The sequence below is a fragment of the Phasianus colchicus genome, chromosome 1, assembly GCF_987193195.1.
Source record: "Phasianus colchicus chromosome 1, bPhaCol1.hap1.1, whole genome shotgun sequence".
In the NCBI taxonomy this organism is placed as follows: Eukaryota; Metazoa; Chordata; class Aves; order Galliformes; family Phasianidae; genus Phasianus; species Phasianus colchicus.
The window spans coordinates 15,111,372-15,135,172 of NC_143436.1; the positions used below are offsets into that span (position 1 = coordinate 15,111,372).

The 23,801-nt window shown below is 41.9% G+C and overlaps 1 protein-coding gene across 1 annotated transcript in view; it reads left to right on the forward strand.

Moving 5' to 3' along the window:
* The first annotated feature begins 11,236 nt into the window (after positions 1 to 11,236).
* The window catches only part of PRKAR2B (protein kinase cAMP-dependent type II regulatory subunit beta), an 81,367-nt gene continuing 68,802 nt past the window's right edge, over positions 11,237 to 23,801 (forward strand). Inside the window, exon 1 of the mRNA XM_031598545.2 lies at positions 11,237 to 12,240. Within this exon, the coding sequence (XP_031454405.1) occupies positions 11,925 to 12,240 (316 nt within the window). The 5' untranslated portion in view covers positions 11,237 to 11,924. The remainder of the gene's footprint in view (positions 12,241 to 23,801) is intronic.

Genomic DNA, 23,801 nt, shown 5'->3' on the forward strand with positions numbered 1-23,801 from the left:
TTGACATGTACCCTGGTTCTTAGCTGAGTACTCTTTTTCTGGAAAGCAGCTATTAGGCACTTACCCTTATCTTGAGAGTCAGACAGTTGGTATGCTGCTGTCGTGATGTGTTCATTCTTTCTGAATTTCATATGTACCAGCTGGATTGCTTGGAATAAAATTAGGTTTTCTGTCCTGTGTCAGGACTCCTTTGTGATGGAAAGAAAGATATTTTTGCCATATAGTACATTTCTGTCATGTAGCACATTTTTTTGAGGGTAAGGTCATCTTATTGTGCCAAGAAAACTGTTTTTAAGGTCACATAATTAAGTAATTCCAAACATGCACTGATTTTTATTTAAGTTAATACAAAGTTTTCAAGCTTTCTCACTAGCCCAAGGCATTGTTAATATTCACACGAATACATACTTGGCTTCCAAACCATCCTGCAATCACTGTAGCTCATCTATATTAAAAATAAAAACTAAAAAAAAAAAAAATCAAACCACACAATGAATGTTAAGACAACATTACAGCCTAACCACTTAGCAGGAGGTTTTCATCTGCTTTCAAAACAGATATCCACTGCCTTTCAGCTGTGGCCACTTCTTCAAAAAGCACGGATTTTTACACCCCATTTCAGCAGAGTGAATAAGATTTTCCATGTTTGAGCTATTACCATTTTAGTAGAGAAGCTCAACCTCATTTTATAATGTCTGCTGGGTGAGTAATTCCTCCTCACCCTAGTAGTCCCATTGAGTTTCCATTTGAGCAAGAACTTGCAAGATCAGGACCTCTCACCCTCAGAACTGCCTCTTTTTAGAGTGTAACTATTTTTATTCCCCAGCTTCCAGGCATAAAAATGTTGACATCTAAATTGAAGTATGCCGATGGTTGAGACACAAAATAGAAAATTAAAGCCATCAATTAAAATGTCTTTTTTTTTTTTTTTTTGTAGAAACCTTTTTCAAAACATCATCCTTCTAAATAAGGATTTGTTTATACAACAGAATAATTTGCAAATATTTGTTTTAAAAGTTAAAATCTTAAATACTTACCATGTTTAAAATGAAATAATGTTTGATCTTTACTAAGTAATAAATATTTTAAGATAATAGATATTCCTCTGCATCTTGTAAGGATAAGAGAGAGAGGAAAAAACAGTAGAGACTCACAGAAAGTAGTCTCCCTTTGGAAGCACACACCAGAACTGCAGATGTGTCTGACTGGGACCCAGGACAGGTGAGGAGAGCAGAGTGATCCCAGTTCCTTCCATATCTCAAGCCATGCAATGATGATTCCCATGGGAAGCCCACAGAACTAGGCTAGCACTTTCTGGATTAAGGAAAAAAGTCTCAGCCTGGTGAGTATCATGCTGGAAGCTAGCCAGGGCAGCAGTATGGGCACTGATCACACACTGAGAATCCTTCTGTCCTCTCAGCAGTCATTATCCCCTTTCTATAATAAGGATGAGACTAGTTGGACCTTGCTGCCAGCTCCCACAGGACTATCTGGCAGACGAATAGTGGTAAAGCTGGATATCTACTTACTTCCTCATCTTCTTCCTATTCAGGGAACCAGGCTATGTTTTGCGATCTCTATGGGTGTTTCCACCCCAGTGGCCTCTCCTAGGACCCTTCAGAGTGGTGCTACAAGGAAAGATTTGGATCTTCCAGAAAACTGCGCATAGCTGGAGCAAGTGACATGATTTTCAGAAGTCATAAGGACTTTGGAAGCTGTGCTGTCTGCCAAGACCCATTTCCCACTCAGAGGTTCTAGGATGCATTAGCAGATTGCTCACTGTGGTCTATAAATCCTGTGAGAAAAGTTTTATCTCATTCTCAAAGCCAGGTCTTTTATGGATTGCAACATCTGAGGCGCTCAGAGCCCACTGCTTAGAAATATCTCACAGGCCAGAGATGTTATCACAGACAAGCCTACAGGCCCTTGAGGCTCTTGGATACATTGACTGTTTTTTTCTCTTTCTTTTTGCTCTTCTGGGAGGAAGGAAGCCCTCTGAAGTGAAGCTCTGACGTAGGTTTCCGTCAGCCAAAAGACCCGATAGACCGTTTCTGAAAACATCTACTTTGGAGGCTGACCTGGAAGGACAGGACCATACCTTTCCTTGGTGGGAAAAATTGGCTTTCAGGGAAAGGAACTTCTGGCACCATGAATTCTGTAGAAGCACTGGCCTGGGAGATTCCTCTTGATGTTGCTAGTTTGAGTCTCCACTTCTGTTTCAGTACATGGAGATCCATCTCCGCAATGCTGACAGTCTTCAAAATATTTCTTCTCTTTTCTTCATGAGTTTCACTTCCTGCCAAACCCAGATGCTTCTGGTCCAAGTCCCAAATGGACAAAGATGCTCTTACATTATCTAGACAGCAGCTGGAGAAATCCACGGAGCAAGAGGAGTACCATGGACCTAGATCCTTGCTATATGTGTTATGGGGAAATGTGTATAACCCTCTCTACAAACAGCCATGTAGACCAAACCTCTAGGAACAAGCACATGCCTGAGCTACGAGATATAACTCAAGGCAGCACAAAGAAATACAAAAGACTACCAACCTACCTATCTGTCCTCGATACCACATTTCTTCCTTTTCCCATTTGCTTGAAGGCTCTGCTGAGTAATTCTGTGAGAAAAGAGAAGGACATTTATGCAGGGTGTCATGGTGCAAGTGAGTCAGTACTTTTAGAAGGCATAGTGCAGGTGGACTTCAGAGATGTCATCTCCAGTGGTGGTCTGTTTCTTTGCCATCAGTACATGCCTGGGGCACTTGATAGAGGACTGAGTTGGGACTGCAACTGTGTTTTCAAAAACAAGAAACCTTCTCTAGGCTTTATGGTAATGATATAACAGCATGGATTTTATGGCTGTAAGGGCACTGCCAGATTGATTTTAACACAATAAACACAATATTAACACTATATTTAACAAATAAACCCTTAATGTAAAGGAGAAAAAAGTCACCCAATGGAAGTGATCTTAGGGCAGAAAACGATGCTGACTTGAAAAGCACCATGCTAAAGTGAGTGGATATGTTGATTCAAGACCACGTGCTTATTTCAGTAAGTTGCCCTTTTGGGGTTACACAGCTCAATTTGCTCTCCTGTTCCACAAATGCATTATCAGCTCTAGCTCCTCTGTAGCTCCTTATGCAACTGCAACCTTGTAAATCACTCTGAAGCCTGATGTGTTCTGGCTAGCCCCAGAATACAGACGGTGCCTACAGATTAATCTGCTAAAACTTGGGCAGCCTCCAGACAGTCCTGTAAGGTAGGCTCAGAGAGAGGGATTTCAGCAGAACATGACCATCATCCCAACAACAGCCCAGCTCTGCTACACTCAGCTGAATTTGAACAAAGCAAGGATTCTGCCCTGTTGGCTGCCGATAGAGCTGTGCACATACAGCCCTTAGGTGGAGTGAGCACAAATAATGGCAGACCCTGAGAAAGGAAGCAAACCCAATCGTTACAGTCAGGGTGGGAGACTTTCCTTAACTCACATGTCTGTCCTTTCAGCTCCGCGTACGTAACTGTTGTCCTCAGCAAATGGGTTCAGTATGAGGAAGGATTACTTGATCAAACAAGAAAAAGTGCTGTCGCAAAAGGACTTGAATCTGAAAAAAGATCACTTGGAAATAAAGAGGGGGCATTGGGGAATCACATTCTGGCAGCTGCACAAAGCGTGTGCATTTCCCATAGAATTGAATAAAAATAGAGCATACCAAAATCAACGATAAAAAACACAAGGGAATGCATGTCTGGCACTGTTTGTGTTCTACTCCTCGGACTAAAGTTGGAATATTGAAAGGCTGGTACGATTACAAATTTTACTTAAAAATGTAAATATTTCTTTTTCAAGATAAAAATATAAAAAATAATCTCATCCTTAAGATGGGATAATAAGATCCATAAGTCTACACTAAATAGCAAGTCTTAACTTACTGAAAATCAACTAAGTTAAGATACTTAGTTTGCGTTTGTAGAATGATTAATGTGATGGGGTCTCTAGGTTCTACCAAAATAAGAATAGCAATGTCAGATATAGACATATATTTATGCATGTGTGCACACATAAATGAGAGTGAGAGTCCTTCTGTTCCAGAATCTGTAAAAGTCAGTGCATTTGGATGTTTTTCTTTAATCAAAAGCACATTTACCAGTTCTTATAAACAAACCATTCTGAGACAAACTGAAGACTTGGCACTCCAGCACACAGCACTGAAGCGTCTGCATTTGTCCTTTAAAGCCCACTGGTTTGAGTTAAGGTTATTCTCTCAAATCTAGTGTTTCCAACTCCACTCACACACTTTCCTTCACAGACTTGGCAATACCTGAGCTCTGGTCTGATGCCCACTAATGCACAAAGCTGCCGGTCATACAGCCTGGTGTGTCCACTCAATTCAAGTTGGCTGTAGATCTGCAGAGACACCCAAAGGTAGAAAGAAACATATCCTTGAAGGGTCACATTAATACTATTCTTAGTTTTCACATATTATTACTAGATTAAGGTTCAAACTCAGGAAAACATTTCAGTTGGTGCCTTTGTGTCCTACTGAACCAACACTTATGAAGATGCTTTAATCTTTCTGCACATAGTAAATAGTAATTCCTGAGAGAAAAAAAGAAAAAAGCCATTAATTCCATCAGAAAAGCAGAACAAAACAATTGCATTTAATACCCACTAAAAAGGCTGCCTCTTCCATAGGAGAGGATATAGAATCACAGACTCTGCAGCTATAAGTCACTCCTTTTGGAAGTTAAGTCCCAAGAAATGTATAATAATACTTATAATAGATTTTTTGTGGGAGGAAAGTTGGCAGGTAATGAGCAATGCAAGGAAAGGAATTGTAGGGTGTTTTTTTTTGCCCATGCAACAGCCATTTCTACTCCTTTGAAGCCTGTTTTCTCTACACAGAAGATAATTTGAAGATTTCAGAGCCAAGCCGAGGACAGGCAAAAGGAGAAAAGGTTTTGTAGCAAGCAAATTTCCCTTTTTTCACAAATCATTAGATTCTCCAGGTATCTACAGGAAGTAAAAAGCAAAACTGTCCATTCATTACAGCTCTTTTACATTTAAATAATACTCAAGCAACCACATTAGTGACTGAAAGTTTTTAAAAGCATATTTTTTTTACCATAAATTTCCCAGTATTGCTTAATATTTCATGAAATCTAAGAAATACCGTGCTATTTTAGGATATTTGTGTTTCATTTCATCTCACAGATATCAATAATTTGCGGTATGGTGCGACAGTTTCTGTGTCGTAACTTATATCAATTACTGCACCATTTTTATTTGCATTAATAGTGGAAAAGTTTGTTACACTGATTTTTTTAAGACCACAGCCATAATCTTCACTAAATGTTGGTTACTTTGAGTATGAATCTAGAGATGTTGAAGAGTTTTACGTTTCAAGAGAAGATGTTTAGCCATTTCCGATAAACAAGACCTATTCTATTCTTTACTTTAAAGGAACTACAAGGAACTACCAGACTATCTAGACTGTATTCATAATCATAATAAACTATCTAGACTATTCAAAACAGATTTAAACCTTCAGGTCATTTGGTATAAGCCTCTTATACTATGCATAATGACAATTTTTTTGATAAAGGCTGTTATCCAAGCAGGAATACAGAGCTGACGTCAACGGGCAGGAAACGTACTACTTCTTTTCAACCTTGGATTCCAACTGTTTAATCTTTGCTGTTAAATATATATTAATCACTGACCATGGTTGGAAGGCTATACTTCAATTTTCATCCATGGTTTCCTTGTTGTATTCCTTGGTTACTTTAAAAAGTCTTCTTTACCTTTTGTTTTTCCCTTCTGGAAGCATTTATAATTTGGTCAAATTTCAATCTTCTTTTTGATAAAAGTACTGAGCTCTCCCAGTCTTTTCACCGTAAGGCATTTTCTTCGGCTCATGAATAATTCCTGTATCTTTCTTGCACAGCTCTTATTTTTCAATATTCTTTTGAATACACGAACACCAAAATTATAGGCTGTATATTGGTACTGGTCTCAAGAGCGCTTCACAAAGTGAAAATCCCCCTTTCCCATTTACCTTTTCCTCCTGAAACACCCAAGAATCTCATTAGCCCATTTTGCTACAGATTTATATTGGGAGTTCAAGTTGAGCTGTTTCTCCATTTTGATCCCTAAACTCTTTCAGAAGCACTGCTTTCCAAGATAAAATCCTCCCACTCTGTAGAAACATCTTGCACTCTTTGTTCTGAAGTCAATCACTTAAAATGTAGGTGTGTAAAGAAAGATTTCATTTAAATGGACAAGTTATCTGGACCACTTTGTGCTTAGCTGAGCTCACTGATACCACCATTCTAACTGGGTTCTATGTCATCTGGATATTGCATCAGCAACATTTATATTTACTTCTAAGCGACTGTGGGAGATGTTGAACAAGAACAGCCTACTGTCAGTCCTTGGGGAACAACACCTCCATTTGATGATGATTTTCTGTTGTAAAGTAGTATGAGAGATGTCTGTTAGCCATTTACCGTGCTGTCTTGGCAGTGTAGAATGCCATTTTTTGTGAAGAGGACACTGTATGAGCATAAGATCCCTAAAATAACCTACTATAGCTACACTGTCATTTTATCTCATCACATCAAAATGAGAAGAAAGTTTTATTTTTAATGGCAGATTCAGCACTCACTACACTGACTTTTTCTTTTTGTGAAATTACAAGTGATTGCCTGTCAGTGCCCAAATCGAGGCACATAAAGTGAACTGATTTTCTAAGAGAGGATATCCAGCAGTTTCTGAATACCAAGGACTACAAACCAATGGATTTCAAAGCAAATCTACAACTGTTCATTCACAGAATAGACCATTGTAAGTAGAGTTCACAATAAGACACGAAGCTATTTCTTTCTGGAATGCCCAGTTTTGGGTTGAGAAGAGCTAGACTGAGCAGAAAGCAAAGAGACATAAGTAAGAATTTTACTTGAGTATGTAAGTGGATACTTGTTCCTTCTAGATATATGTTAGACACAGGAAGAGTTAGATGCTTCAAATCCACAGCAAGAATAGAATGGTAAGAATAGCCAGAACAAAAGGTAAGAGAAGAACTGGAGAACCAAACTGAGGGGGAGTCATGAGGAATGCATTTACATGATTGATCCTTGAATTACAGGCACTAGTTTATTATGTTGATGATAGAACTGAACATTCTTCTGATGAACAGGTTACATTTTGGCAAGGATTTGGCACAATAATAATAGTGATTTATCATTCTAATCTGATGGGAAAAAAAAAAAAACTATGAACATGCACAGCTGCATGTTTTGTTATTGCTGAAAGAATCTAAGGTTGAATGACTACCACTGAAATCTGTTAAAAGAGAATTCAGTAAACAAGATTTGCTAAGCAAGACAGCATGAGCTGCCTTGTAAACTGAGAAGAAAAAAAGATCGATTTATGTGACATCTTAAAGGTATTTAAGAAGATCAGAAATTGTGTGTGATTCTTACTGTTTCCTCAAAATGTACAAATCAGCTATTGCAAGATCAAGAGCCTGCAAAAGCATATAGCTGAAGAGATTTTGAAATACACATAAAACATGAAGGCATTTTCAAGTTGCTTGTCAGCAGCAGCTTTTAATCATGCCAAACGCAAAATGTCTCTGAATTTACAATTTCAGAAGTCAAGACAAAAGATTTAAGTCAGCACAAAGCAAAAATTATAACCAAAAAACAAGCAGGAAATACTCCCACATGTCAGTCTTCTCCTATATGCTGCAATAGGTTTAGGGCTAGTTTTGTCCTGTGTCTTCTGTAGTACAATACAAACTCTTTCCATCAAGTACCACTGCTGGGAGCTCAGGTTACCGGTGTAGGACATATTGAAGAGATCAGGGTCTCTTGTTTCAGGGCTAGCTGTCCAACTGGTCAAACAGTCTTTCTTACCTCCAAGAAGGTGACAAAGTGGGCTTTTAAAAGTACTGTACACTAGGAATGTGCTTACTTTCCACTCCAGAGAAAAGCATACTTCTGCCCCTCTGTGTGTATAGCATTGCAGAGCCCAGCCAGGCTTAATGAGAAGATGGGTGTTGAGAACATCTTTGGGAGCACTGGAGAAAGATGTTCCTAACAGGCTAATGGCTGAAAGCTAGCAAGAAGAAGGCTGTTGGATTGACATATTTAGCTCAAGTTTATCAAACTTACTAAGTCTTCATTCACCCTTGTAAAAATAAGCCTTTGGAGTCTGCGCTCCCTTCTGCACTCTATTTGGTATCCTCTATGTGCTCAGAAATGATCTGTCTCTGATCTCTGACAGAAGCAGTCCCAACTTGTTTCCAAAATATGCTGGTTAGAGCTGTCATGTAGGAGATGTGGCACTTGCTATTTTTCAGCTGCTACCTGTATTCTCCTAGTTTTAGCACCATCTCAAAGCAGATGAAGCAACAGATTGGCATGCAGAGCTGGTAAGCAGTGTAAAGAAGAGGGCATCTACCAGCAAGGAGGAAAGGAGATAACAGGAGTCCTTACTTTTCTTGGTAGTTGTCAGGGTACTGTTGTCCCCAGTCCTTTTTCAATACAGAAAGATTTTTGAAGTTTTATATTTTCTTTCATGTCAAGATGATGCTCACTGCTGAATGACACATGAAAATTAGTATAAACGAATAAAACTCATCAAAGAGGTGCGAACTGATCCTCTCATTACCTAACTGTTCCCTCTGCTAGAGTGTAACACATTCTGGGACAGCTGTTCCCCTTACAAGGATTTAAAAGCAATTTGAAGTCAAGGCAAGTTCTTTGGAACAGGAAGGAAAAGAGAAGACATCAACTTGAACTGCAAAGTTCACTGCCATTCTTTGAGATACATCAAATCTCAAGCTGCCTTCCTAGACACACATTTTAGGGTGTTTTGAAAATATAAAATTAGAGTAATTCTTTAGAGTGCCACTAACTAGGAACCTCTTATTCAAACAATGACAATTTTGCCTACAAACATCAAAGACTGGCTCTTGAGGATGTCCCCAGAGGAGGAATCTCCTTTCTCTATAATGATGTCTGGGAGAATGGGACACTCTAGAAAGCCTGAGAAGTCCTTGACTACATGGTGAAAGACAGTGCTGCTGATAAATCCCTGGATTAACAGACAGCCTTGTCTGGCTGGGAGAAAACCTCAGAGATGACTATTCATTCAGTCCTGAAGACTCCAGTAAATGGAATGTTATATGCTCACAGAACATAGATCAAGCGGATAGTTGGACCACGTGTCAACAGTTCCTGGTTTCCTCAGAGTTCAGGCATCTCTCAACCTGATCACAAACAGGAGAGCTCACTGTTAGAGGGCTTTGAGCTGCTAGACTTGTAAATGAGCCAGTTTCACATTTCTAGCTAAAGCTCCTTTTGGAATGACCGAAATATGCACCTGTCCATAACATGTAGGTGTCAGCCATCCAGCTGCACATGATTCTTGGCGACAGCAGTGTATGTGGCTACAAAGCATGATGGCAGTACTTTGTAGGGACAGAAATGGTTGAGACATGCCAGTAGGCTGAGATGAAAGCTGTATATTAAGATTAATAAAAGGAAACATAATAAAAAATGTGATGATAGCTAAATATATGTAATCTCCACAATGCAATTACTCGCTATGCAATGTCCAACTAATAATTTAACTGCCTGCTGGCCAACAGGCCAGCAGCCCACCAGCAACATAAAACCATCCCATCCCATCCCATCCCATCTTGCAGCAGTCAGCCCTAAGCCAACCACCTACAATCACATAGGTATGGAATAACCCTCAGCCTAATTTAGGTCACCTGTCTGGGCTCTGCTCATCTCCTGGTGGCACCCATAAAGGGCCCCAGGAAGCTCCCATTGCAGCAATTACAGCATTGATGTGATGTTGGCACTGTGCCTTGGCTGAAACCAGGGCTCCTGGCCACCAGCAGAAAGCTGCAGCATTCCCAGAGCCTGCCAGAGGAGCAGCCTTCTGCAGTGTAGTGTGTGCTCATGGCCTGTCTTCAGGACTTAATGTGGTTATGGAGATCTCTTTCAGGCTGGGCAGTGCTAAATAGCTGTGAACTTCATTTTGAGTAAGTGCTCCATACTGGCTTTTCCCACAGAGAGAAAGCAAGCCACAAGACACTGCTGAACAGTGTCCTATAGCTCTGTTGGTAGAGGTGTCTTTCACCTGCTGTAGAGCAGTGGTGTCACCCCTACACACAGATCACTCACTGTACTGGTTTGCCAAGCTCATGATGTCCAATTCGTGAACCAGGTGCAACTGGAAAAATGCTTCCACAGAGAGCTGTGGCTTCATTTGGTAGTGCATCCAATTAAAAACGGCTTTGAGGTCATAGTTTGGATGAAAAAAGCATCATAGATTGCTGCATTTTCTTGCCATTACTTGCTGAAGCCACATCATTCAGTATCTCCTTGCTAAGACAAACGATTTTTGACAACTTTTCTCACCCAGAGTCCCTTTGAAGTATATTTCAGGGCGGCTGAAATAATGGTGAGTGGTCAGTAAAATCAATTTCCAAACAGCAGAGCAGTCCTGAGCTTGGACCTTTGGGCCGTTGATTCACTTTGCACACAAATCCAGGGCTGACAGAAATTTCTGCGTTCGGCTGTGGGCCCCTCGCTACAAGAAGGACATCGAGGCCATGGAGTGTGTCCAGAGAAGGGCAACAAAGCCGTGAAGGATAGGGAGCACAGGTCTGGTGGAGGAGCAGCTGAGGGAACTGGGATGGGTCAGTCTGAAGAAGAGGAGGCTCAGGGAAGATCTTACTGCTCTCTACAACGGCCTGAAAGGTGGTTTTGAGGAGGTGGGTGTTGGCCTCTGCTCCCATGTAACGGTGATAGGGCGAGAGGAAATGGCCTCAAGTTGCACCAGTTCAGGTTGGATATTAGGAACAATTTCTTCTAAGAAAGAGTAGTGAGGCACTGGCACAGGCTGCCCAGGGAGGCGGGTGAGTCACTGGCCCTGGAGGTGTTTAAGAACCATGTTGATGTGGCACTGAGGGACCTGGTGCAGTGGACGTGGTGGGGATGGGCTGACGGTTGGACTAGATGACTGTAGTGTCTTTCCAACCTTAGTGATTCCGTGTTTCTATAATCCCAACATACTGAGGTGATTACAAACCGGTTTTCACGCCTTCCCAGGACCTGACTTTCAGAGGAGCGTTCAGCAGAGCTCTATGCCAAAGCGGGCCCGCGGGCACTGCCTGCAGCCCTGAGCGCACGGCAGCGACAGCAGCACCTGCTCACGGCACCGGGCGGCAACGCTGAAACGGAACTTTTGTTTTTTCCAGTTGTTTCTTTCTCTAGATGTGGTGTTCGTGGGCCTTGAGGCAGTCAGCTGACCGGAGGCATTTTCTGACACCGCGCTTCCTAAATTATGCGACTATGAACGTATGGCGTATCTACGCATACGAGAGATGCGGGGATCTCTTTATGGTTGCCTATGGCCCACAAAAAAACCACAACGGCATCGAGCAGCGAAATACCGCAGGGACGGCGGAACCCCCCTGGCGGGACCGGAGCCCGAGCGCAGCGCCGCACCCCGCCGCCCGCCCGCTCCTCCCGATAGCGCTGGGTGGGGGGGGGGCGCGCTGCGGGCCGCAGTCCCCGGCGGGAGGTTGTCATGGTTTCCCGGGTCACATGTGTGCGAGGTTCCCCCGGCGCGGGGGGAGGAGGCGGCGGGGGCGGGGAGGTTTCAGTCACGGACGGGGCTGCCGCTGCCGCCGCCGCGTCGGGTGTGAGGCGAAGCGGAGAGAGAGGCTGCGGCCGCCTGCCACGAGCCGCGGGCGGCAGCGCGGATCCGCCCCCCGCTCGCTCCCACCTGCGCCGCCCAGGGGCACCCGCCGGGCGCTGCCTCGACCCCGGCCGCGGACCCCCGGCCCCCGCCTCTCCCCTTCCCCTGTTCCCCCCCCCCCGTCCCGGCCGGCCCCGGCATGAGCATCTCCATCCCGGCGGGGCTGACGGAGCTGCTGCAGGGCTTCACGGTGGAGGTGCTGCGGAGCCAGCCCGCGGACCTGCTGGAGTTCGCCCTCCAGTACTTCGGGCGCCTCAAGGAGGAGGCGGCGGCGGCCAAGGCGGCGGCGAAGGAGAAGGATGCGAGCGGCCGCCGGGCGGGCACCCCGGCGCCCGGCCATGACCGGGGCCAAGCGCCGCGCCGGGCCCCCGCCGACGCCCGCGGGGTCAACTTCGCCGAGGAGCCCATGCAGACCGACTCGGAGAGCGGCGAGGACGAGGAGCAGCGGTTCCCGGGTGAGCGCCGCCGGGGCCCGGGGAGGGGTCCGCCGGGTGCGGGGCGGCCCGGGGCGGGAGGAGAAGAGCGTGCGCCGGGTGCCGGGAGACGCGCATTGTCCTCGTAACGGAACGCCGCCGGGGAGCGGCAGCCCCGCAGCCGTGCGGTGCCGGCAGAGCCCGCTCCGGGCCGGGGGTGCCGCCTCCCGGGGCCCGACTCCGGCCGCGGGGCCGTGCCCTTTGTTCAGGTGCGCGGCGATCGTTCCTCATTGCCGCGGCCGTTCGCTAATTGCGGGCCTGCGGTACGCCCAGTGAAGGCGTTCTCCTAGGGGCGTTCCGTGCCGTTCCTCTTGTAGAAGAGAAAATCGGCGTTTTCTCGTTAGTCCGGTAGCACGCTGTCGTTAGCTCAGAGAGCACCTCTGATGGGCGAGGCGCTGCATTCACACGTTCGGTTAGCGCGTTTCTTGGAGTAAAACACTATTCGAAACCTGATGTCTTCTGAAAAGTCAGTTCTGTACGCAGGAGGGCCTCGGGGCTGACAGAGCTGCCGGGGTGGCAGGGAGGGTATGCAGCATCCCACCTTCCTTGCAGGGCGACACCTGCGTGCACCTTCCTGGGGCAGATGGGTCCCGGGTAGACGCCATCGATGGGCACGATGGAGTGAGACCAGGGCCGGGACACGGCTGTCTGAAGGGCACCCAGCACGTGGCCTTTGTGTGGCGAGGAGGATGGTGGAAGGAAGGGTTGGGCCGAGGGGACGGCGTGCCCTGCTTGTGGAGTCGAAGTCTGCCCCATCGGATCGCCCCAGGCTGTGCAGGGGGCAGCCCTGCCTGGCGGAGTGCAGAAGCCAGCTGCTTTCTAGGGGAGCACCAGTGCGGTCTTTAAAATAACGAGTGCACTTCATCGGGAAAAAAAAAAATGTAGATGGTTAAGTGTTGGGTAAGTTTTTAAAATGCTTTGTGCTGTGCTGTGAGATGGGCAGCATTCTTTTTGTCTGTTCTCTGCGGCTGTGCTGTGTGTGTTCAGTGGGAATTTGAATCTGTCAAACAGGGTTTCCTGATTGACATGGTAATGTTGAACTCTAATGCTGACTGCATTGTCTGTGAGATGGGTAGAAATCTGGAAATGTGCTCTGTTTTGAAAATGAAATGGTGATAATGTGGAAGAATAAAATTAATACTGTAATTCCTTAACACCAGGCATAGTTTTCAGACGTGAGTTCTGTGACACTGAGCAGATTCTTATTCATTGGTGAATGGAAACCTGGAAGTGCAGAAATAGAGCCTGACCTTAATGGCCTGTATGTGCTACGTACATAGAAGTTTGCAGGGTGCTTTAAGGGGCTTTCAGAGTGCAGGGAATGCTCGCAATCAAGATTTTCCTGATAGTCATTCTGCTGTGATCTTGCTTTCTCATTAAGGGACGTCTAAGATTGACTTAGTTTGACTTCTTTGTTTTCTGCATTTGGACAAAAAATATTTAAAATATCACATTTTTTAAGCCGAATGTATTTTGAATGTTTAATTATATCGTGGCTTGTAATTCGTGCCAGTTGGAGTAATCGGTCATGAAAAGTCACCAAACCTGAAGTATTTGTGAAACTATTTGGAAGGTGAATTAAGGAGTAATTTATAGTCAAGGATTACTAATCCTGTGTATGGACACATTCTGCAGTAGTGTATATTTTAAATTCCAGTTGTATGCTTGCTCTGAATACATATGCTGCTAAGGTGACATAACTATGCATTCAGCCTTTTGTTAATAACTGGAGGTATAAAACCTTGTACTTAAATCATTGTTTAAGGGTTTAAATAGCAATTTAGAAGTATTCTTCTTTTATGCTTTTCAGCTTCTGTAAGAAGCAATTCTTGAGTGTAAGTTAGAAAGTTAGAGGATCAACCTTTATTTTCTTTTTTGGCTTTTTTTTTTCTTTTGCTTTCATGAATAGTCAGACTGGTCCTGTGTAGTCAGTTTGTCCTATTTCTGTACTGCTTTTATGCAGCAGAAGAAAACAAGTTTGAAAAGTTTATAGGAAATAAACTGGGGAGGAGCTCAGTCCTGGTGGCAGCATCTTTTCTCGTGGAGGCAGTGCTTGAAATGTTATGTTGGCAATATTCCTTAATTTGCCATTTCAAACAGGATGTTGCTAAGAGTTTGCTGTAATTGCTGCTGTCTTTCTGTCTGTCTGTCTGTCTTTCTTTCCCCCCTCCACAATGCTTGTTTCTAAATACAAATGGTGCAGTTGAACTCTGTCAGTATGAATTTTGTCCTTGAAATGCATTTTGGAAGGTACTTAAGCAGTATTCCATTTTACAAATGACAAGCTGAGGCATAAGCTGTTTAAAAAAAAAAAAAATACTGTCCTCAGGTTCAGGAGTCAAACATGATCCACAAATTCAACCATATTCAGGTCCTCTGTGCCTGTCAGGTCAGTTCCCCGCTCTGCTTGATGTGATTTGATTTAAAAGCAGTTTTGTTGAGGAGAACTTTGTTATATTGGTGGTATAGTTCTGAATTGGCACCTGGAGTTAACGTGACCTCCGAAATGCCATTGTTTAAGTTCAGGATATTCATATTATCCCTTTCTGAACACACTGCTTAATTTGGAAGTCACTTTCATAAATATATAATAATCTATATAATATATTCACTTTTATAAATATATAAATATATATATATGCTGTTGTTCCTTATGTCTGCTGCGTTGGGTGTTCCATTTGCTGTCAGATAGCCTGTGTTACCTTTTGTTTTACGGTGATGCTCTTCCTTGGATAGTAATGTACTTTAAGTGGAAAATACTTCAGCTGTCCCTCCCTCTCCTTCCCCATGACATTCTATTGGTGTGTCAGTGGTTTTGAGTTCCTTCCCTGAAAGCTCACACTATAAAATGCAGGAGTACTTCTCCAGTTTACCCTCTGGTAATATAAAGATACCACCGATTAAGTAAAACCTAAGTATTGTAGCTTACAGTATCAGCATTAGGGACTTGTCTGTTCTGTTAGTTTCTTTATTGAGTTTGAATTGTTCTACATCCATAATGTTTATACATGTTTTTGAAATAATATTGAAATTGTGGAAGCCAGAGCATTGAGGAAAACTTTGCATGCGTCAGTGCTGGATTGAGGTGATATGTGGGATTTCATCAGAACTGCTAACCTTACTTGCTGTTTTTTTTCCTGAAATTAAATAAAACCTGAAAACATTTAACAGCTCGTAGCCTTCCTCCAGGTCTGATGTGCAGAGATAGCAGGTAGATACTGATAAGAGCAAGTAGGCAATATAAAAATGTGTAGGTTGTACTAGAATATTATTTAGTGGTGGACCATATGGGTTGTATTAGGATGTTATTAAGTCACGGACCACGTAGAAAGATGTGAATTTCTTAAAAATGTGTATTTTCAAGTTAAAATCTGAGTTACTGTGGGTGGTGGCTGAAACTGTTGCTATCTAAGCTTGCTTAGCCAACTTCAGGAGTGATGTTTTAATCTTTTCTGTTCTCCTACAGCAGAAATATAGCAATACAAGAGATACCTATTTGTCTGTAAGGAAAAGTCAGACCCAAGATTACTGGGGATGCAATTTAGAGGAGATGAGTTTCCAGTTACAGGCGGGTCTCTGTCAGAAGTGTGTGAGCATGGGTGCTGCTGGCATACTCACTGATGAAGTTTTAGGTTATACTTCCTTGGATGTCTCCATGTTGTTTCTGGTGTGGTTCAGAGCACAGCGTATGTCCATTCAGAATAGACATTTGGGGTGCAGATAGCATCCAAAAATGAAAGAAGGAAAAGAATTTGTGTTGCAGCAGATGGTGCCTTGCTGTTTCCATTGGCTGTGGCAGTCAGGAGATGGCAACTGGCTGCTCTGACCCAGTGCACAGGGTCACAAAAGCACAGAGCTTTGATTCCTTGCTCGAAATCTGTATGATAGAGCATCTTGAGATAATACTTCCTGTTATTTTTGACAGGAGCAAACTGAAACATTTACTTCCTGCCAATAGTTATTTCACAAAGCAAGCCTGAGCAAGTTGGCAGTTTAATCCTCAAAAAAAAAAAAAAAATATATATATATATATATAAATATATAAATTTTTTTTTATATACAAATATATTATAAAATAATACATATATATATGTGTATATATATGTGTGTATATGTGTGTGTGTACATATACACACACATACGTATGTATGTATGTATTATTTTCCCCCCCCTTAATCTGACCCAGGTGGTTTTTTTTTGCCTGGGAGAATTGCAATCCAAAAACTTAGTTTGACAAAATTGTAAGCAACTGGAAATGTGATCTTGTAATGGGAAGCATTTAGCAGATCAGTAGTAGGACACGTGGCTCCACCTGGTTTGTGTGTATGCATGTAATTGCAGATGAGCAGCGTGCTTTTGTTATAACAGCTTTTTAAAATAAATATTTTTAATAAGAATTTAGTTGAAATGATAGCAGCCTCCACTGAAAAGTATCTCCATGTCCCTGCTCAAAACAAAAGCGTGTGAGCACTGGTGTATTTACTGGCTGTTGTTTTGTTAATGTTTGTACGTTTAGAAGAAGCAGGAAAAAATCCAAAAACACATGGACAGAATTGAACTGTACCAACGTTTCAATTTATCTTCATATTCTTTTTTTGCCAAAGAAAACAACTTGAAGCCGACTTTGGCTGACTGCTCCTCTCAGAAAGGGAACAGTATTAACTCAGGAAGTGTGGAAAGACACAAAGTTTTGTTGGCGTGAGTTTGAAATGATTACATTATAAGGTATAAACAGTGTCAGCACTACATCTACGCAGCACCACTCGGTTTCTTGCACCTATCATATCTGCTCCAAAGGAAAACTGGCTTTTTCAGGAGTCATCCCGGAGCTTTGTGTCAGTCACTGACATCGGTTTGGTTTTCCAAAGAGAGCTTACTCTTTGCTCCCCATATGCTTTTGGATGAATGGAGAAATTGATTGTGTTTTATTTTAAGTGACGAGAATAAACATGTATCTGTGGGCACTAAGGAAGTACCAATTTTTAGAGTGTTGCTAGGACAAGGGAGAATGACTTTATGCTAAAAGAGGGAAGATTCAGGTTAGATGTGAGGAAGACATTCTTTACTCAGAGGGCAGTGAGGCCCTGGCACAGCTGCCCATAGAGCTGTGGGTGCCCCATCCCTGCAGGCGCTCAGGGCCGGGTTGGATGGGGCCCTGGGCAGCCTGAGCTGGTGGGGGCAGGGTGATCTTTAAGGTCCCCTACAATCTAAGCCATTCTATGAATGTTCTCCTGTTGAAGTTATAGAAAAGCAATGAGATGACTTAATGTTTATAACCTGCACAGACAGGTACTTCATCTACCTGTCGATAAGTTAAGCTTGGTTTAATACATATAGATCTCAGGATTTATCCCCAGTCTGTTATGCAAAAGTATTGCATTCTGTTCTCCAATGCTGTCCGGGGAGAACTCCCAGTTTGAGGGAAATCTACCTTAAATGGTGAAATCTCTACAGACTCATTGGCCTTAGCTGCTCCTGTAAATCTAGAGCATATGGTTTGGAAATCTCACATCTAGGTCACAAAATACAAATTAATCAAGGTACAGGCAGCTGCCCCATTTCTGTTCTTCCTGTATCAAAGATGACCTCCAGGTTTGGAAATCTCATTTGTCAGGACAGTAATGAAAGAAATGGGAAGGCAAGGTGGAAGGCAGGACACACAGGCAAAAGAGGAATCAGTGTGTGGTAAGGAAAATGGAAAGCTAAAAACAAGAGGAAAGAGAAACGGTGGAAGTGAAGTAAGGGGAAGAAGAGAAAAGAGAGCACTTGCAAGCAAAGGAACATTCACTTCTCTTTACCCAGGTATAACTGCTGTCGTCATATATACACCCCAAACATATCCTGAATTTTTCTTATTGAAATTGTAGTTGCCTTGTACATGCATTTTTGAGAAGCAAAAGTGCAAATTTAAAACACACTGACCTTTAGTTTTAGTTTATCGTAGAATCCTTAGGGTTGAAAGGGACCTCTGAAGGTCATCTAGTCCAACTCCCCTGCAACAAACAGGGACATGCACAGGGCTTGATCAAGCTTTGTCTTTTATGCCGGGGAATAACTATTCCTCCAGCAAGTTTGAGCTTTTCATTGGAGCTTTGAGTGAGTACAATTACAGAGAAGTTTGGTGCTTTTAAAGGTGAGTGATTATAGTATGGTGAATGAAGGAGGGGGAAAACATTGTGGAAGAAGATCTGTTTGAAAAAGATCTCTCTACTTCTAGAGTAGGGCCTCACATACGTGAGTTAGAAGAAGGAGTGTTATTTATTTATTCCCACACAGGTATTATTTAATATAAATAATGAATACATGGACTTTTTTATATTTTAGGTTGTTACATGGTTATGGGTGCATAAAACCCTATAAAATCCATGTGTGCATGAGTTGCTGTGTGCCTGGTAAATGTGGTGGTTTTTTTTTTTTTTAAAGAATGCACAGCTATAAGTAGGTATTCCTACTGTGAATGTGGGCTATGGTATTAATAGTAGTCTTACAGTCTTGCAATAACTCTAAAGAAAATATATACATTTATTTATTTTCTTGACGTTCAGTGATGGAGAGGTTGATTCCAGATAGGTTTGTGTAGAGATTTTGTACTGGCAGCCCCTCCCCTTTCAGGGTTGAACCCTTTTACTTACTGGATAGGAATGATAACTTGTTTACTTCATGGAACTGAAACCAAGTCCTTATTGTCAATTTTGATCCTGACTAGTAATTACAAACTTCATTTTTTTCTTTATAGAATACATTTTTGTCATATGGATTAGTGTTCAGTCATAGTGCTCAATGAAATGTTTAGCTAGATTGCTTGTTCCTGGCCGTTCCCTCTTCACTCTTACTTTTTTTACTTTTCTAATTGACCAGTTTTATTACTTTTTTTTTTTTTGTTCGAAGAAAGGCTTCATGTTTGTAAATAAATTCTTTTTTTTTTTTTTAATTTTAAAATTCTTGGAGCTCTGTTGTGAGCTTTCGTGCATCTCATGATAAAAATAAAAGAAGTACTCACACAGAATTTCTGTTTGCAGTCGCTAGGGAGTTTAATATATAAGTTCAGACATAAACTGATCTAGCAAGTAAGCTGGATGTATGGTTTCAGGGCCACGTCAAAAATCTGATGTTAATCAAATGTCCAGTGTCTGTCAGATGCTTAGTTTGGCATTTTCATTGATACCATGCTGCACAAAGAAGTGGGAGGTTTGAAATGAAGGCAGGTGTAGCCAGGCAAAGGTGCCTGAAGTGGGTGGGAGGTAAACTGCAGGTTGTAGGCACGGCTCCACAGAGTGTGCTGAGCAGCAGCCCTGCCACAGCTTCCATCCTTGTCTTATGAGGCACCCTGATGGCATCTGCTTGAAAAGTGATTAACAGACCACAAGTAAAGTGAGGAAACAGTAATGAGTGAAACAATAGAAGAATCCAGATTTAAATTTATTCAGCCTTGTCTTATTTTGTACCGTAACTCAAGTTGATGGAAGGTTGAGTGGTACAAAACAAGTCCTAACAACGGAAAGTGTTTTTCGCTTTTGTGTTTGTCTCTTAAATTGCTCTGCTTAATGATATTAATGTAAAAAAAAAAATACAAAAAAGTAATCAGAGCGAGAATTTGAAGCTGAGAGCTTAGGGCATAAAGGCTAACAAGAATAGCTTTCTGAGACATAGTGTTCCAGTTATTTGACTAAAATGTTTGTTGCTAAGCTGGGGTAAAAGGGTCAATTGGTAAATGTGAGAAGATTTATTTAATGGAGAGTCAAGAAAATTGTGGTATAAAATAGATTCCAAAAGGAGAACAAGTAACGTTTCCTGCTCAGAGTTGTTCCAGAGACCATCCTGCTTTTACAAAGATCTTCTTAACTGCATTGACCCTTCCTGATGCAGCTGTAAAATGTGGTCTTATAAATACTAGTAGTCTCTTCATGGTGTAATTTTTTAACATGACATGTCTGCTGTAATGCATACCAGACAGGAAGAAACGAAGCCTTGCCCAGCACTGGAAACAAAACATTCCTTGCAAAGCTTCAGTATACTATAAATAAAAGATGTACAGAATCTTCGCTGTCGGGATGGATACAAGGTGGAAGTCAGCGTAGACATTCAGACCTGTTGACTGCACGGGCTGCAAGGTTTAGTGCTTTTTCCCATTCTGATTTTACTGATGTAATGGGTTTGTAATGGTAGTGTGAAACACACAATCGAGTGCAGTGCATTATAAAGTTTGAAACTGTTGCAGTGTATGGAATAATTTCATCTGAAGTGCTGGTGAGAGTATTGTGGCCTTTTTTCTATGATTCCACACATCAGTAAGTGTTGTCATTGCAGTGATCTTGTCCTCCTGATTTGTTTGCTATTACTTTCACCACTGACCCTGTTCCCTTTCAGATCCTCCCTGCAGTCACAACAGTTTTTCATTGATGATTAAGGAACACCGTGATTATGGCAGTAATCACCTTCGGTGAAAAGTACTGATGAATGTAACATGAAATATGGATTGATCAAGACATTTGTTTTTGAGATTTTTGACATTAATTTGCATGAATGTCTGCAATCTAGTAACAACATTAAACCTCTATTCCTGGATTAACAGAGGTGAGGAAGTATAATGACAAAAAACTTTGTCTAATTCAGAGCTAGAATTATCCAGAGATTTCTTGTTCTCTTTCAAAACACTGTGATACTCGTCGCAGTTATAGCCATAAAAAATACAAAGTTTACTACAGATATATCTATTATTAGAACAACAGAAAATATGTCCATATAAAACCATTTCTTGATCATGAACAGGTTTAAAAAAAAAAAAAAGTAGATTCTCAGTAATATCCCATTATTAAAAAAAATAGAGGGACTGTAGATATATATATATCTTTTTCCTTTTCCTAGTTTCTGTTGAAGTTGAGGGATTAGGATCTAGATACCTTTACAGATCTGCTTCTTCATGTGTCTCTTTAGTACTATTTAGGGCTACAGATCATTTTCTCTTTGGTTCTGGATTTTTTTTCTTCTTTTCCCGCCCCCCTTCACTCTTTTTAATACATACCACTTTCTGTTTACAGCCATTTCATTCAATACCTTTGAGCTCTGAGTTGCATTTGGGCATCTTTACCTGAAAGCCATTGTTGAGCTGATAATCTGTTCATCTCTATTGCTTTTTAATAGGTATTCAAAACACCAGAAATACTCATCTAGCCTTTACCACTACATTATTTAAGCATTTGTGAAGTAATTTAAATATAGACTGACTTCTTTTTACTTTATGCTTCAATCTACAGGAAATATTATTGAATGGCTAATATATGGATTAAAAAATTGTACTGAAAGTAGATAGATGACTATTTATTCTTGTATATTGGAAACTTTAATTCTCTGGAAAATTTATCTTCAGTATTTATCTGCGTGCCTCCCTTCCTAATCTATCAATTTAGTCCTTCTACTGGAATGAGCTACTGCTTGCAGCTAAGGTGGGAGTAGACAGATTCATTTCCATTACCCGTCTTACAAGGAGAAGTATTTTGTTCTTCTGTTTTTCCTTCCCTATAACACAAAATGGAGCTGCTGTTTTAAGTGGGTGCTATTCTGTTGCCCGTGTGGAGTATATTGGCATATGAACCTGGTCTATCTGTGATTATTTCAGGTTATGGTTTCAGAAAGTTAAGAACTGAAAGAAAACAATTTCTTGCTTTCTATGGCTCCATTGTTTCAATCACTGCTTTTGCCAAAAGTGCAGCCTTTGGGGTGTGCACAGAGACCTGGAAGTCTCAGGATCTTGGGAAATCTCAGTCAGTGAACAGTTTGAGCTTCTGAGAAAAAGGAATATTTTCCATGCAAGCAAGCAGGTAGTACTAGTATGTCCTCTTCTGTGACTGTGTTTTTGGGTAGTTTTTGGACTGTCTCTTCCTCAAGAGAGAAGTGAACTACTGCTAGAAAAACTTACATTCACGTTAATGCCAAAATTGGATGCCACTGATCTATTTCCACCGTAGATTACTTTTTTTTTTTTCTGATGAGGTTATGGGAAGCATAAGAATAAAACAGTGGGCTGCGACCTACTTCATTTGTCTCAGCCATCTTTTTTTTTTTTTTTTTTTTTTTTTTTTTTACTGAAAGGACCTTCTGGTGCACTAATTGGGAGGAGAGGGAAAAAGAAACAAACTCTAGTAAGAGATAGTAGAATACAGCAACACTCCTGTTTTTCACCTTTTCTTGCAGTTAGAGTACATGAAGTATTGTTTTCCTTCTTTTCCTTTTTGCAATATGGAAAATAAGATTACTTGACCTGCTTTTTAAACTGAAACTGAATTAGTGGCCAACATCAGTTCTCCTTGTTTTGAAATAAAGGCTTATTTGCAGTTTTCCTTGACAGTAATGGAAGATAAATCACAAAGAATTGTGTGTGATCACATTTCTCAGTCCGAAGGAAGCAGGGTGAGATTTGCAGTTCTGATGCTTGCTGTCATTATAGATGTGTCACCAGGTAATGGAGGACAGTGGAGGGGTAAGTTGAGCTGAGGTCATTGTACAGGCCTTTCCTAAGAGGCAAGTTACAATATCTTGTATGCAGCTCATTGTACTTTGGTGTGCCCCCTTGGGTGCTTACTGGAGCACACTTCTTAAGTTAGAAAAATGTTTTTACTTCTGATTCTGGAAGACTTGTACTACCGCAGAGCGTGAATCCCTGAGAAAATCAAAACAGTGCATACAAATGAATTACAGGGAGGAATGTCTTTCAGTCCTGTGGGCTAATGAGTCTGATGGAGCTTCTCCCTAAGGCAGTGGGCGATTCACTCTCCCTTCAGCTGGGAGATGGCAGCACCAGGGCTTCTTTGGGGAGGCCTTTGCTCCCCTTGGGTTGAGACCTGGAGCTGTCCACCCGGGGGGTGCTGGAGGCCCCTGAGCTCCCAGCCCTGCTGCAGGAGCAGGGAATTCAGCAGACGGGAAACAGGATTGGTTTCATTCACTTCTTCTCAGCTGCCTGGATTTTTCTGTGCTATTTCTAAGACGTGTTTTACTTCTGAGAAAGGAATTACCATTTGTGGGTGTAGTGGAGATCAATACTTTACCATCTGATATCTCAACCTCAGCGTTTATTGCAAACTCCTCCTCAGAACTTTTATTTTTTAAATTTTGATGTTTTATTTGCTGAACGCGATACACAGCTGCTTGTTCAGAAATTGTAAGTCTGGCTGCAGGACACTAACCATACAAACTGGCACGTAACCATTGTTTCTTTAAATCACCACATAAAGAGCAAGCTAGTGTATTACATCCATGTGTACGTACAGCTGCAATGTTTAGGTTATTTAGGAAACACACACCTAGAGGTAACTTACAGTGTGCAGTTCAGGACAGCACCTTAATACCTGGCTCAGAGCCATCCCACGCTGCCGTTCAGAGCTGTCTGGTACTGATTAGCTGGCTGACATGCCAAACAAGTCTGACCAATTCTGAGTTTGTGTAGCATTCTGGTGGCAACTGTTAGTGTTCACAAATTGGCAGGGTGTTCTTTTCTTTGGGACTTTCCTCAGTGTTAAATTTAATTGAAATTGTCCAGCAGGTTCAGA